Genomic DNA, 16,667 nt, shown 5'->3' with positions numbered 1-16,667 from the left:
AATAAAAGAATATGCTCAATGCAATTTCTTCTATAAATCTTCAGTTTATTTGGAAGTTGAATATCAGTGAGTGCCAATGCACAAAAATTTCAGTGTTTTTTTCAGTATTCAAGAACAACTGTCTTAAGACATTTTCCTCCTTACAATACTCTGCATTGGTTTTATTCCTTTTTACTGGAAATTACTTGAAAGAAAATCAGTTCGTGTTAATGCCATGTTAATACAACAAAGTAGGAAATAGGTTCAATGTTAAAATATATAGATATAAAAATATATATGTAATAAAACGGTTACTAGTTTATTAAAAAAAGCTGTCAATGTATCATCACAATATGTGAAATAATCCTATTATTGGCATAGTTACTCTAAAAATTCAGGGATACTTTAACTCAACCCAAGTCAAAAATGGACAAACCCAACAGTTGGGTTTAGAAAAAGTAATTTAAATTACAAAAAACATATTAGCACATTGGGTTTATGCATTATTGCTTAAATGTTGGGTTAATACAACCCAGTGTTTTTTCAGAGTGTAGAACATATTTAAACAAAATGATGCTATAAAGCTGACAAGCAACATATACTTTTACCATCATATATTACAACATTTTTAATAACCAGTCTCTCTCATTAGATATAAGTTGCAAAGCTCTCATTGGTGAATTCTGAACCCAACTACAGTTTCTCTTTCATTTTCCATAGTTGAAAAGATTTAAAGGAGTTAAACCTGCCCCATTGCAATACATCATTTCAAAAAAGCAGCTTTTTGCATAATCTAAAATATCATATAAATTCACTTGCACACAAACCAAGCAAAGCCAAAGATACCAAAACACGGATGTTTTAAGACTGAAATCTGGATGATGAACCACTTCTGCAGTATTCCTGTTAAACTCTTCATTTGTCACAGAAAGACTTCATGTGTTCAATAATAATAATAAACCAGGACCTCACACTTGTGACTCTCCTGTGCTCTGATCTCTCTGTAGAGGTTTCTGTAGGAATCAAAGGATGAATGAAGGAACAAACTCTGAATATTCTGACACACACACACTCAAACACACACTGCTGTACCTGACTGCTGTGGGATGGCTCTGTACTGACACTGTAGTCTCCTTTCTTTTTATAAGGACACATTCGCAAAAACAGATTGCGATACTCCACTCTCACCTGAAGAGGGCGACACAAGATATCACATAAGTTATATAAAATGTAAAATAATAATAATGCAGTGTCCAGTCAGAGTTTTACAAAAAATCATAATAGTGGTTATGCAGTTTTATTATGATGCCAATATAATTATCTTAAATACCAGAATAGCTGATATACACCCAATATATATCATATTATTAATGTGAACTGAATGCTTGATTCTGATTGGCTGATGAGCATTCTAAGGTTTTCAGATAAACACAAAGCTAAAGTAGTTCCAGGCAGGAACCAATGATGTGTTTTAACAGTGTTATTTCAGCTTGTTATCGCTGTCTAAATTACTTAAGATATCTATTCTACGTTACATTACAGCACAGGTGTCAAACTCAGTTGCTGGAGGACCGCAGCTCTGTACAGTTTAGTTCCAACCCTAATTAAACACACCTGATCAAACTAATCGAGTCCTTCAGGCTTTTATGAAAGCTACAGGTAACTGTGTTGAAACAGAACTAAAACTAAACTGTGCAGAGCTTCAGCTCTTAAGGAACTGAGCTTGGCACCACTGCATTAGAGGATGTTGATGAGTATAATGAATCCAGACTCTCGTCTTTTGTGATTATTTTTGCTAGGCTACTTTTTTTTTTTACTTTTACTCAAGGAAATTTTTGGCCACTTTCACAGGTCATCTTTAGACACCATAGGTCACCATAGACTTCCATTTATACACATGAAAATGCACCAAACCGCTGCGTTCCAAAGTTCAAGGTCAAGTGTAGTCAACTCTAACCTGCAAATTTACGTCACAGGATTACATGCGACCAATTGTACATGACCTCTATGTACAGAAATGTAAAATATGGAGCAATTGTTATTTTATTAGTGTCGTATCATCTTGTTTTTTCCCGCCACTTTTCGCATGCTCCAGCTCTAGCGTGACTGCAGATTTACACAATCATCACAGATGTGTATCATTGCATGTCAGTACCTGTTTAGACAGCAGGCAGTGCATGATGAAGATCAGCGCCCCCTGGAGGCTGTTGAGGATAATGAAGAGGTACAACATGACCTCAGTACCGTTTTTCTGGAAGAGGAAGAAGCCGAAAACCCAGGATCCTCCAAGAACACACAGCTGAGCCACTGCGGTCGCTAAAAAACTCCTGAAAACACAACAGAGTTCATCAAAACTGCTGATATAAACACCAAGAATCACACACACACACACACACCTGATCTTGTGGAGTTTGGAGAGGTCTGGGTTGAGGCTGGAGAACTTTTGGGCCAGTTTCCACACAGTGATGATGAAGACAATAATGTTGAGGATGACGATGATGCAGACGGGTGCGAAGAAACTCAAGATTAAATAACCCTGGAGGGAAAGCCAACAGCTGGAAAACAACACACCATTCACAACGTTACAGCAAAAATTCAGCCCTCTTTGCCTTTATAGTCCTTAATATCGCTGATATACTAATAATAGAATTGAACAAGATTGCAGTGGTATTTAATTGTGATAAATGTGCCTGGAGAAACAATGACTTTCATGCACAGTAAACAGATATAGATGTGCTAATGTAAAGAGCATCCAGAAACCATTCAATTCTATACTTTTGCTTTTGTCACCTGCTCACTCACTGTTTGTTTGTGCCGTATCCCTTTGGGAAGGCGATGGCAGAGATGGAGACAATGACGACAGGGACTCCGTATCCCACCGCATACATGTACAGCTGTTTTAATGTAGTGTGAAAAACTAGAACAACCATCCTGTAGAGCTGAACCCCCTCCAGCAGCATCCAGCAGAACGCAGACAAGAAGAAGAAGTGGAGCAGACCGGCCACAATCGCACACGCCACCTGACATGATCATTACAGTCAATAATTAGAGTCAATATTTCAGTCAATAACTAGTCAATAATTCACTGTAGTTGACAAAGCTTCATAGTTCATTATATCTGTGACAGAAGCACTAGATTATCCTGCTTCAATGTATGTGTCTCCAAAAAAGTTCAGCACAAAAGTAATCTAAATGTAATCTAAAAGTAGTCCGATTACAGCAAGGGTGGAGTTACGTTTGCTGGAGATTATGTTTGTCATCTGCGTAACAGTGGAAAAAGATGTTGTATTTACGAAAGGTACTACTAAGAGAAAGAAAGCAAATGATGAAAAGAAGGGGTCCCAAGACAGAGTCCTGAGGCACACCAGTGTAAACGGGAATATTGGGAACTAAATGATTGTGACGTGATTTTCATAAGTGTGGTTTCTATACTGTGAAAGGTGCAGAAACCAGATTGAAATGTTCTTACAGGTTGGAGTTGAGTAGCTACTATTTTTTCAAGGGTTTTGTAAAGGAGGAGTAAATTAGAAATGGAAATTATTCATAATGACTGATATCACTGTTGATTCTTCTATAAACTCTAGATATGAGACCCACACACACCTGATTGTGAGTACTGGAGATCCCGCAGAGGAAGACGAGGTCTGCGATGAAGAGGCAGACGCTCAGATTGAGGTGGATGCTGTTCCGGGTGCTTTGGATTGAGCGGCAGAAGCAGAAGGTCAGGATACAGAGGAATAAACAGAGCAGAGACAGAACTAAACCCACACGCGTTATCAGCACTGATGCAAAAGTGTCCTGCAGGAAGGAAACAGGAAAAATACAGACTGATTTATTGCAAAGATTTAGTCTGAATTCTGTAATTCTGAATCACAGGTGTACCTGTATGGGATAGAGAGCCATCAGCACAGCGAAACTACTGAGGTGAGACCAGTGACACACTGTATGAGTGCTGTTAGACCACTCCCTCGCACAGCCCCGCCCAGACCATGCTCTCTCAGAATCATTCCAGTACACACAGGAGTAAGCCACGCCCCCAGACTCCGCCCTCTCCTGAACAATAGAAAACAAGAGATATTGTGAAAGATGGATAACACAGAGTAACTTTTAAAAGGTGCAGGACAGAGGATAGCTTCTGGTCAATTTTGGTAGGGCACACACCTCACTTTAAGACAGGTATGTAAACTGGTGAGTATTACTGAAATACTGGGCTTACTCAAGTACACAAGGGAATGCTGGACATTTGTGCTGGAGACTGTGGGAGATACAGGGAGATTCACTTGATAATTGAAGTATTATCTTTCTCCATGAATTTAAATAATGCATAAGCAAGGCAACAACTGACACATATCACAATGTCCTAACAACACATGATGCAACAAAATAAGCTATATGTGTGTTCACACCAATACTTGCCACTTGATGTTTAAAAGAGGCTAAACAATCTTCAAACCCTGAATAAAAATCTAGCTTAAGTTTGGTAGAGGGTTTCCTGCTGGGCTTTAGTGTATGCAAACTGGTAAACCATCTTGAAAAAACAACGAATCAGTTGGACAAACCAGCTTATGAAATTCAATCTATCTGTTAAACATGGTAGTTAATCAAACAACTAGCTTGAAATTCCATTTTTAATACAGGGAATTCACATTAACATGATGTTTTTTGGTGCAGTCATGGCTTGGAGAGTCCAACTTGTAACCTAAAGGTTGCAGTTTTGAGTCTCAGTACTGGTAAGGATTGTAGAGGATGGAAGTGAATACCTTGTGCACCCTTCTAACTTCATTACCATGATTTGGGTTAATATATTTGGCCACAAACGTCTTCAGTTTCACTTTTAACGATTAATATATAGAGTGCAATGTGGTACTAGTTTGTGAGCAGATAAAACTTTTTACTTTCAGTTTCACTTTTAATGATTATTATGTAAAGTGTGCAATGCTGTGTTAATCTGTGATTGTAACCAGATAAATCTGTTCAGTTTCACGTTTAACGATTAATATAAACAGTGCGATCTTATGTTAGTTTGTGTTTGTGAGCTGATTAATCTCTTTAACTTTTAATGAGTAATATGAATAGTGCAATGTTGTGTTAGTCTGTGTTTGTAATTAAATATGCCAGTTTGTTTACCTCCTCATGTGTAAATGTGAACTTCACATCAGACAGATGTTTGGTGTCTGGATTACTGACGACAGCCGTCACCACCTTTGAGTTGAGCTGGTAAGTGATTTTTTTCTTGTCCACATGCAATCTCTTTCTGTTATCCTCTTGTAATGTTCTGCTCGTCTTGTGAGACAGATCACTGGATGAGTTCATATCTTTATAACTGATCAGAGCCACAAATGCGAAGCCTAAAAGACAACAGCGTTTACATCTCATCATGATTTCATAAGCGCAAATACATGTGCATGTGTGTGTTTGTACCTGAATATGAATTGCCAACAACCGTTTCCCAGCTGGTGGTGATGAGGGCGGAGTCTGTGCTCAGAGTGACACTCCCACTGGGCGGAGTCTGATTACGTGTGACCGCAACCTCAGCATCTGTAAGTCACGTGATCATACAGAACAACTGCTTTCACCACTGTTACAGCATTAAACACAGCATGTCTGAAACACCCACGCAGTCTCACACCAATTCGTAACTTTTTGATTTAGACGCTACTTCTTATTAATTAGTATGATCTTTAGTATTAATTTGTATGATCTTATAAAAAAATGGATTATGACTTGCTCATCCCACAATGAAAGGAAGGTCTATGGAATGGGTTTTTAGGTAGAATGCCTCCTTTTAAAAATCATTAAAAAAATTTTAACAAATTAAATTGGATGCATTTATGCAAATTAGCCACTTTTCGGACAATATGTAAAATAGTTACGTTTCTTCGTGAGATCAGGCTGATTAGACACTGTCTGAACTCTAACAGCCAGTTTTTACTTCTGCGTCAAGTGTGAGCGGATGGTCCGCTGGTGCCTTCATGCAGTTACATACACTTCATCATACGCACACCTCTGGAAAATATTCCAATGCATATTGCAAGAGCTGTGATTGGTTGGCTTGGTATCAGTGATGAATGTGGGCGGAGCCTATAGCTATGGAGAGCAGAGCCCAGCCAGTGGAGTGAGTGTTTAGAAGTGTCAAGACCTGTGGAGGAGCTCCATATAGATCATTTGGTTTTGTGGTTACTTTACAGTTAAAGTTGTTGAAAGTCTGTCGGTTCCCGCATTTTTTTTCCTTGAATGATTGAGTGTGAGCTACTTGAGGTACAGTATGTTTGCACTGCATGCATTTCCGGTGTAAAGAGCAACAGAGAAACCCCACTGCTTGCAAGCATTTTGGTAGTGTTATTACAGTACGACACAAACAGAATGCAGAAGTATAAATGCACGAGCCAATCACTCGATGCAGAAGTATAATCCAGGAGTCTTACAGGTATTTTGCGTCTCCATCTTGGTCACAGGCTCTTTCAGCTGAGGACCAATCAGACGCATGCTGTTCTCCACCATGTCCAGAAATACACTCAGATTCTCACTGTCAGCGACTTTCCCCTCCAACAGCAGATCATCAGTGGAATTGCACAAGCTCTGTCAAATTTATAATTGAAGTTCATTCATATCCTGAGAATCGATAAAAGTCAAAACGGCTGACCATATTTCACCTCCAGTAGCTCCTCTGCATTTAAATGTTTTCCTACTGGATCATTCAGAGACTCGCAGCTGTCCTTCAGCAGAGACATCATCTGATTCAACTACAAGAAAACACAGAAATCAAAGTCTATAGGAGAGTCAAAGAAGAGGCGTTGCCCCTTTAAACGTTATTTTACTAATATCTTATCATTTACATTACTAATAAGTACTGGTTATTACCTTCTCTGGTGCGTGGTCTCCATCAGGCTTAGAATTAAACTGATCACAGTCGATTTCTGTGCACAACATCAAAATAATCAATCACTATTTTACACTGATTAACTTTCATATTATTCTATTCACATTCTCATTTGCAGATGTAGCCCATGTTCACTGAAGGAGAGGGATTTCTCTGCATGAAAGACTTGTGATGGCAGATGCTGAATCTACATTAAGGTAAATATGACAGAAATGTGGATGATGTGTCGAGATGATTGACAGGGCTCATAACTAAGCAGCACAACAGTCCATTAATGAGGAAGTAGTTTGTCCCAAAGCTTGCATGCTATTCTGCTCAAATCTATGTGCTTTTTCTTCACGAAGTAAATACTTTTAGGACGTATAGGTGAATTGGGACACCGAATAATTATTTGCTCTGCTGCTGCTTTAAGGCTTACGAATGCATTTGGACTGGTTGTTTCCGTAGTTTGTGTAGCCCTGATGACATCTGCAGCTGAAGCCACATGGATGATTGATGCAGTCTCCGTTTGTGCCACAAATATCTGGAGTTTCTGAACACTCATTAATATCTGTGTGAAAGAGAGAGAAAACGAGTTAGAGAACATCCTCAGTGCCGTTATAGACATTTTAATGTAACTGCCAATCATTAGACACACACAGACTGCACATGCATTACGTGTAAATGCAACATTACATTGGCTCCTGCATCACTTCTGTATTAATTACTTTATTAGAATCTTGATTAAATTTTATTATTAAATGTCCTGTGAAGTGCTTTGAAATGTGCATTTTTGGTCAGTGTGTGACAAGTTCAAGTAAAACGTGAAGACAGGACAGGATATAGATTAGCTCCTCCCCTTTAAAAAAAAACTGCCAAATGCTAATAGCTAATAGCATTTCTTCTTTTTAATCTCATGCATATAGCAATATTCTCTTGAAGGAAGCGGGGCATGTCAGATAGTAGAGAGCATTTGATTGGTCAGAAGATTTGATGAGAGACTGAATTATGAGGTGATGTCAAAAAATGTTGATCCAAACTGCAAACTTTGGATGTTTTTATTTAATGCAAATCTTGTCAGTTTTGGAGAACACTAGTTTATAGATACCCTTAAGTCTAACATACTGATAATAATATCTAAAAAACAATCTTTTGTTTGTTTTATTATTTAAATATAGAGCCCAAACTTGTAGATTGAGTCTCACAAATCAAATTAAATTGATAATAAAAAAATCTGTAAACAAAAGGTACCTTGACAATGTTTGGAGTCAGTTGGGATCCCGTAAGTTGTATAATTAGTGATCTCAAAATCTGTAGAGAACTCTAAATCTGGATCACCGGAGATCTCTAAATCTAGATCACCAGAGATCTCCAAATCTGGATCATCAGAGATCTGTAAAGCTGGATGAACAGATGCAGAAGGCCCATTCTTAAGACACTGAACACCTGACAGGAGGGAAAGACAGTTGTTTTAGTATGAATCATACAATGACAGTGCATCCAGTGTTCACAGTGCTCCACTTTTTCCATATTTTGTATTGTTACAGCATTACACCATGTCCTACACATGATGCAACGCTGCGACATCTTCTCCATGTTAAAATCATTTTTTGTCCTAAACATCTGTGACATCGATGCGTAAAATATTTTGTTTCTATTTCTGTGACATCGCGGCTGAACAACATCATAATCTTCAAAGACAATGATCACCTCAGGTACTGATTATGTGCTTTATTCAGTGTTAATTGCTCCTAATGTGAGTTTAAATGGCAAATTTCATGACATTTATAAACATACTGAAATCTGCAGCAGTCTCTGCTTTATTGGGGGGAAAAAGGTATGAGACCTAAAAAGAGGAAAACTCTGTCTTTATATTACTCAGTGATTTCATGGCCACCCTGTTTGGCTCTTTTAATGCTTTTCCTTTCCAGCACATTATTGTCCATTACTAACCTTAAATCTCAACTGTTCCTATATATACATATATATATATATATATATATATATATATATATATATATATATATACATATATATATACATATATATATATATATATATATATATATATATATATATATATATATATATATATATATATATATATATATATATATATATATATATATATATATATATATATAAACACTTCTATACAGCTTAAAGTGACATTTAAAAGCTTAACTAGGTTAATTAGGTTAACTAGGCAGGTTAGGGTACTTAGCCAAGTTATTATATAGCAATGGTTTGTTTTGTAGACTATCGAAAAAATATATAGCTTAAAGGGGCTAATAATATTGAGCTTAAAATGGTTTTAAAAAATTAAAAACTGCATTTATCCTAGCCTAAATAAATCAACTAATATTTTCTCCAGAAGAAAAAATAATATTAGACATACTGTGAAAATTTCCTGAATCTGTTAAATTTGGGAAATATTTAAAATAGAAGAAACAATTCAAAGGAGGGTCTGTTTTTAATTTAATATTTAAGTATTTCTATAGATTTGGGTAGTTTTAAATCTGGCATACAAAATATGAAATCAAAGTAAAATTGCACTCCTAAATGTTTCTTAGATATTACATATATACACTTGACTTTTGCTGCCTGTTTAAACTAATTATTAAATATGAGTTGAACCAACACAATTCTTTAGTTTTGGGGGATAACTTAATTGTCCATTGTTCAATGCACTTAAATTTGTAAAAATGACTAAGTCAACTTAATCGAGTTGTCTTGGAACAGCATGAAGGAATTATGTGGATCCCAGCATATTTTACAGTGTAAAAAGCTACAAATGTTTGCAATGGCAGAATACCTGATTATAAGACATGTCACATGTAGTGTGTTTTATTTTTAAAACCACCTCAAGCTTATATTCACTGCTGCACTCAAAGTTTGAAGCACGTCTGTCATCAAACAGCGGCGTCTAGGTTGCATTTACATAATCACTGATATCTGATGCTTCACTTTCCTGCACACTGAGAAAATGACAGAAATTAGGAAATGGAACTAAATGCACCTTGTACTACTTGAATATTGTCCATGTTTATTAATTTTGTGCAAGAGTCATACATGAAAATGAAAGATAGAAGACTGAAAAATGAAACTGATTTATGGGCAGTGATATTAAGCATGTAAAGCAAGCTAGAGAGTTTCCCATGCGTGCTGGTTGATGTGAGCTGGCAGGGCTGCAGGCGTCACACTGTAAGAATGAACACGGTTTGTTTCAGGTGATTGACATTTGGCCTGTGGCAGTGCTTGTGCTTGATCAAGCTGCTGTAGCCATTGGAGAATTCAGTTCTGCTGATTGAGGATCAGTTAGAGGTCAACATCTCTGACAGGGCTTATCAAGAGTCTTAATTAAGTACACTTCTAAAAGGTGCATTGTTTTATGTTATTTTGAATGTTTAATTTACCCTTTTCCCCTCATTTTTCTAATTAACCTAAAAATGTAATAAAAAGATTAATTAAAACACCTGGTTAATTTAGAAGAATATGACCTGATTAATTATATTATTAATAGCTATTAATAACTTGAAAGTTATGAAATTCTATAAAAAAATAAAGGTTTTTCTGTATTTTTAATAATTCACTAGTTGCATACATGATTAAATATAAAGATATTAACTAAATATTATATAAAAAAACTGCTAAACTTTTACTAAGTTTAATATATATACGCCATATTACAGAAATAAAAACACAGGCATTTAAGTGCCATTTGAGTTTCAAACCAATCAATGCCAATAACAAACAAAAATGATTTCCATGTTGGATTCTAAGTGGGCTACAAACACACAGATAACGCATGTATACAGCGCACCCGGTGAGCGAGGGATCTCTTCAGATTCATCAACACGCACGATCGCGTTCATCAAATTTGCTTAAACTAAGAGTTCTAAAGTCTGGCTGTATTTTACAAGCAAGGACTCTGACACAGCAACATGAAGCAGACGCTTTACAAAAGTTGCATGTAGAGGGGGAAACACGTCAAACTTATTAAACGTGAGGGCTCATGGAAGCAGCTTAAAGGCAGAGGAATGGGCTGTCTTTGACAGTTTGCGACATCATCTGGCACTTTCACTGAGTACATTTACATGGACACTAATACTCTGATGTTAATATGATTAAGATAATACTGATTAAGAGTCGACCATGTAAGCAGTGATTTTTGATTAACTTAAAGGATCATGGGAGTCCCGAAATGCGGAGGTTTTTCTTTCCGTTCGCCATGCGGTATCAAATTCCTTTAAAACATCCTGAATGAAAATGTGCTGGATGAGAGTGAACTGCTGAACTGCAGTTAAAGTATAAAGATTAAAGATGAAACACCCAAAACTGCATGAAACTCTGGAGGAAATGCTGGAGATGCGACATTAATTGTTTTGTACTGAAACTTTCCTTCTAAAAGCATGTCCTTGGTCTTATCCAAATTTCTTTGCGCGTTAAACACACGTCGACCACAACAGTAAATTAAAAAAACTGCAACTGCGTTATATGCGTTTTTTTTAACACATTAAATATTTTTAATTAATCGCATGCATTAACACGCTAATTTTGACAGCCCTAATATATATATATATATATATACAGTATATATATATATATATATATATATATATATATATATATATATATATATATATATATATATATATATATATATATATATATATATATGATAAAATATATATCATTTATATATTTATATATATTTATATTTTTTTTTTGGTTGTTGATTTAAAAGTGTTATTTTGGTATAAATGTTATTTTAAAAACAGGTGTCTTGACCTTTATTTTATTTTATTTGTTTTATTTAATTACATTTTTATAAAATAAATATATTAGTTGTCTTAACCTTTATTAGAAACTATTAAAACTAATGCAATTCTTCAAGAGTTTAATAATGTTTAATTTAAGACAAAACTTGTACATGAATGTGTTTGAATATTAAAAAATAAATAAGTTGTACAAAAATAATAAAATAAAAACTATATTAGTTGTCTTGGCCTTTATTAAAACATATTTATATTTTAATCTTTTTATTCAATTAAAAGTTACTTATATAAACTTTTAAAACACAAATTAAATTAACTAGTTAACTAATTAAAATGCATTTGTTTATCTCCTTACATATAAATAAATGCAAGGAGACCGCTATAGCCAGCTATATTGATCTTCCCTTATTCCAGTGCTGTATTGTCTGTGGTTATCTGTCGCATGTCGTGCATGCTATTAGGGCTGAGTGATATTGGAAGAATCTAACATTGCCATATTTTTTTTATTTTGCAATATATATTGCGATATGAATACAATTCCACCAGAGAACTCAATATCTCTATTGGGAAAGAATTTATAATGTTAGATTGATTGGGATGATTCTGCAGTGGGAATGCATCTCCATAAAATCGAATAAACAATCTGTACAGTTTATGGGGTCCCCTGAAACACATTTTCATTGGTGTCTGTGCTATTTGCAGTGCATTTCTGTATTTGCATGTGTTGGGAATATTTTCATGCACGTGTTTAGTCAGAGATTGATGAATTAATGTTTACTATTTGCATCTCCACAAAATTGAACAAACTATCAACTTTTTGGGGTTTCCCGACATTTGTTTTGGTCTGTGCTATTTGCAGTGCATTTCTGTATTAGTACTATAAATGCAATCATATGTTGTGTTGTTTCCTGAGTCTAACAGTATTCAAGTTCAGTAACTGAATGATAAAAATAAAAACAATTCAATAAAATTAACCGTAGTTAGGGTCACAAATAGTACAGTTTCTTATACCCGAGTGCTTTTAAAATCATTATAACACATGCAGGTATATAAAACACGTGCAAATGCTTAATTATAATATAAGGACTATTGCGAATGATGCTGAAACGATATATTGTGCAGCTCTGCACAGTCCTATCTCATAGTGACTCACTGAATACATTCAGGACATGTTCACATGTGTCGATGCAGTGTTATGCAAGAGCACAAATGGCTCAAGGCTCAATAACATAGCTTTAACAGATGTGCAGCCTGTCAGTGTAAGAATGGAGAAAATATTTATTTATTAAGGCAATGATGAAGCATATGCCCTGCAGTACAGGACAGGTTTAGGCAAAACCTCACAGCACACAGTATACACAAATATACTGTCACGTGACAGACCCTGGCCACACCTCTGGGTCTTTTATAAGAGGATGATTCAGGCATCTGTGCCTGTCTCGCTGCAGGGCGACCAGCACACTAAATAGGGACTGAGAAACTAATACAGTCTCTGCCATAAATCCTCAGGCTGTTTAAGCTCTTGAAACTACACACCTTTTATTCCTAAAAATGCTTCAGTCATGCCAGTGCCGTGCATGGACATTCCCTGTGGCATGTTTGGGGGGGGGCGGGGGGTATACACAGCATACTGTATATGAAGAATTTACTTGTTACTTGTTGAATGAATATGTAAAATGTTTAAGCATTGTGTTTGGGAACTGAGAGCTTTAAACCCAAAATGACCGGTCGGTCATATGAAGAAGGGCCGGAGTCTACTACTACTAAAGATAATTTACAGTTTTATCAGCAGAAGCCAGCTTCAACACTCGCATAGAGTTCATTGGCCGCTCTGCTTACAATCTCACAATAACAATTATACGGTCACATAACATCATTAACTGCGTTATACATGTACAACCCAGGCTCATTTTAAAAACGTACCCCTATATACATTTCTGGAGAGCACCAAATACGTCCCAGGAGCTATGTTTTTCTGCAGTGTTTGTTTTCACGAGTCCACCAGAGGCCGCTGTGTACACTTTTCAGATTTCTCTCGTGAGTGCGATTCGTGCCTGCTGTTCTCGCGTAAATCCACCAGAGGTCGCTGTCGACTGACTGACTGACTGATCGACTGACCCACCCTCCTCTATCTCTACACTTAAAAACTTAAAAAGCACCGATTGACCCTCCCACCCCCTTCCCTAAACCCAATCGACAGTTTTAAAAAGCAACCCAGAAAAAGAAAAGCCCTCATCTCATTTTTACCACGTTTTCAGATTTTACCACATTCTCACCGTTATTTACTTGTTTATTTGTATTTTGGATTCTGTTTTTGTCGTATGCGCTTTCGAACCCCATCGTCAGGGTCAAGTCCTTTCTGCGTCTCAAGTCCGCCAACGTACATGACGAACTAACTAGACAAACTGGTAACAGCGGGAAAGACGTCCATACAGAGGTGAGCAGTCAGCTGGTAAGCCGAAAAGGAACGGCATCATACCACCTCGTAGCATTCATTTTACGAGGTGATACAAATTTATAAAAATATATTTTAGAATTACACCTATTAAAAAGCAGGGACTACGTTGAAGAAAAGTGAAAGTGATAAACTCTTTTTAGTCATGCATGATATATTTTTCAGGGTGGAATGTTAAAGCATATTAGGCTGCTCAATTCGACTGGATTAATATTTTTACAGTACAAATTGTTGACTGACTAGTAGATTAATTATCACGTGGAATAAAGAGTTGACTGAACTACACAGAAAATTATATTCTTTGGACACAAGAGAACTAGCTGAGTTAGTAGCGCCATCTAGCGGCGGTATGTAGATCTGTCCCAACATTGCGATACAATTATAAACCTATTAAACATTATTTAGGTAACTTTTAAAACTTTGAAACTGCTAAAAAATGAAACTTAAATTGTGGCCAATATCAAATATTGATATAAAGAATAGTATTTATTATTTTTAGAATTATTATTTAAACACACACACAGTATATGTGTGTGTATTTATATATATGGGGGGGATGCTTCCAGGATGCATTGGGAACCGCATCTCTGTTCTAGCTTCAGATAGTTCATAAACAAATTAAGGATCATAGAATTTGAGCTGACACAAACAAACCAACACAATCAGGCATTGTTGGTCTCATGCCATGGGTCTACAACTTTCTCTGTTTACTCAAACTTTGATCACAAGCTCATGTGTGCATGCAGATGAAGGTGAAAAAACAGCAGCAATGCAGCCAATCACAAGCCTTGAAAGATACTCTTTTACATGGACAAAAATAATTGTAAAAAGTAAACTCGTGATGATTTTTTTCTTTCACTGACAGTCTTGGAACAATAGTGCCAAACAATGCTACAATTTTCATGTAGGCCTATCTATTTTTAGCAATAGTCAAATTTTACAATAGTACAATTACGTATTAAAGTTATGATTTACTAAACAAAACATTATGTTAAACTTTGTCCTACATGATAAATAAAATGTAAGTCATCATTTGAAATTTATAAGTCACTGTGTATAAAACGCATCTGCTAAAGACTGAATGGAAATGTACAAAATGAAGTCTAATACCGTGACATTGTACTGCTTCATCAGCTCTAATGTCGGTGTAACTTCCCTCTGTAGTTGTACACCAACCATCACCACAGTCGAATGTTAATCCTGTGATATATTCACTGCATGACGACAGAAAGAAACCTGAAAGAAACAGAAAATACACAGACACACTCGTAATGACTTCACTCACTGATATTAGGCATATGCAGATCATCGTTAAATATACACTTTACGTTTGGCTGGATGAACGTTACAAACTCGATTAAGCGTAAACGATCATATTCAAATAACGTTACAGCAGAAACTCGCGCGCTCTCGGGATTCAAAAGTTAACGGTCGTTTCTCAGAGGACCCAGGTTCGTTTTAATATCTTTAATGAACACTTGATTTGTAGGTGAAAATGCGTTTACATCGATTTTTTTTGTTTGTTTAATTGAAGACATTACTAAATAAAAAAATTACTTACCAAATCTGTTTAATTGATCAATTTATTGGCCGCAATGCTGCATTGCTAAATCACATAGACCCTATAAAAACCTTTAGAAATCGACCTTTAAGGCAGATTTTATCAATAGCAGATTTTTGAATATCAGTTAAAACAGCGAACTTATTTGTTTGAAAATACGAGCACTTTTCAATATGCACGACTGTGTAGAATAGATGTGAACAGCATCTGTATGGTTAATACTTCTTACAATGGAATGTTTTAAACTGGAACTGTTTGTGTTACTGACACATTGCCAGCAGCAACTTCAGAACTTCGACACTTGTGAACCGTAAAACGGGCTACTGTCTCAAACACGATATCTGTATTAGCCTGTAAGATCGTTATATATTAAATTCCTAAAATCTGACATTAAAGGTACAGAAAGCCTGCTACTACTTCTCTTAAATGCTGTGTTATGTTATCTAAGAGTTTGCGCTTCTGACTCCCAGTGCTTTTCTGTAAACGCACGCCGAGCGCCTTTATACGCACATTGTAAACACGCTGGCACTTTCAATGACGTCTGAAAAAATGCGCTTTTCTCGGGATAAAACGCTACGACAGAAACATCGTGAACAATATCATCTTTGTTTAATACTGAAACCGTCATGTCCTTTTGTTGCAGACACATTCCTGCAGAATCCAACTTTAATATTCACAACATCTGTGAACATGCAGTAAAGCTACTCACCCAAAAGCAGTGCCCATTTTGGCTCCATGCTGCAAGTCTCTGATTTTAAGCTCAAGTGTTTTCATACAAGTCCGTGTTGTTAAATGACATGAAAGACTTATGCTCTTCTCGATTTATTAAGCACACTACAATGATTCTTCATAAGTTCTGCAACATGCATGGCATTTCAGAGATGATCTCTGCTGTTCTCCACTGCATTAGATTCCTCAAACCACAAAGAGTCCCTCCTTCCGGAATACAAAAGATTCATTTTCAACTAATTGACAAAAAGCTGTGTGGGTGTAAAGCTAAAAATAGTGAATAGCATGTCAGCTGGATTGATTGAT

General features: G+C 36.1%; 1 protein-coding gene across 2 annotated transcripts; it reads right to left on the bottom strand.

Moving 5' to 3' along the window:
• Positions 1–24: 24 nt before the first annotated feature.
• Positions 25–16,658, bottom strand: LOC130222006 (adhesion G protein-coupled receptor E5-like). Of its 2 annotated transcripts, XM_056454615.1 has the most exons (16): positions 16,342–16,655; positions 15,182–15,307; positions 8,090–8,284; positions 7,278–7,409; positions 6,841–6,896; positions 6,633–6,722; positions 6,405–6,558; positions 5,401–5,517; positions 5,107–5,327; positions 3,862–4,032; positions 3,583–3,777; positions 2,782–2,999; positions 2,376–2,534; positions 2,135–2,306; positions 1,072–1,167; positions 25–992 (listed from the first exon to the last, which is right to left on the bottom strand). In XM_056454615.1, the coding sequence occupies exons 1-16, from the start codon at positions 16,367–16,369 to the stop codon at positions 948–950; spliced, it is 2,175 nt and encodes a 724-aa protein (XP_056310590.1). In that variant the 5' UTR covers positions 16,370–16,655; the 3' UTR covers positions 25–947. The 2 variants fall into 2 exon arrangements, with proteins under 2 accessions (XP_056310590.1, XP_056310595.1); XM_056454620.1 differs by lacking the exons at positions 25–992; positions 1,072–1,167 and having other exon boundaries at positions 2,135–2,303; positions 2,372–2,534; positions 16,342–16,658.
• Between the last annotated feature and the right edge of the window lie 9 nt (positions 16,659–16,667).

The sequence above is a fragment of the Danio aesculapii genome, chromosome 1 (assembly GCF_903798145.1).
Source record: "Danio aesculapii chromosome 1, fDanAes4.1, whole genome shotgun sequence".
In the NCBI taxonomy this organism is placed as follows: Eukaryota; Metazoa; Chordata; class Actinopteri; order Cypriniformes; family Danionidae; genus Danio; species Danio aesculapii.
This window is presented reverse-complemented; position numbering and strand designations above follow the sequence as displayed.

Coding starts and splice junctions, on each gene's coding strand:
- LOC130222006 (XM_056454615.1), bottom strand. CDS start 16,369: ATGGAGCCAAAATGGGCACTGCTTTTGG. Junction 3,000..3,582: donor TCTCCAGTACTCACAATCAG/GTGTGTGTGGGT, acceptor TGATCATGTCAG/GTGGCGTGTGCGATTGTGGC. Junction 2,535..2,781: donor GGATACGGCACAAACAAACA/GTGAGTGAGCAG, acceptor GTTGTTTTCCAG/CTGTTGGCTTTCCCTCCAGG.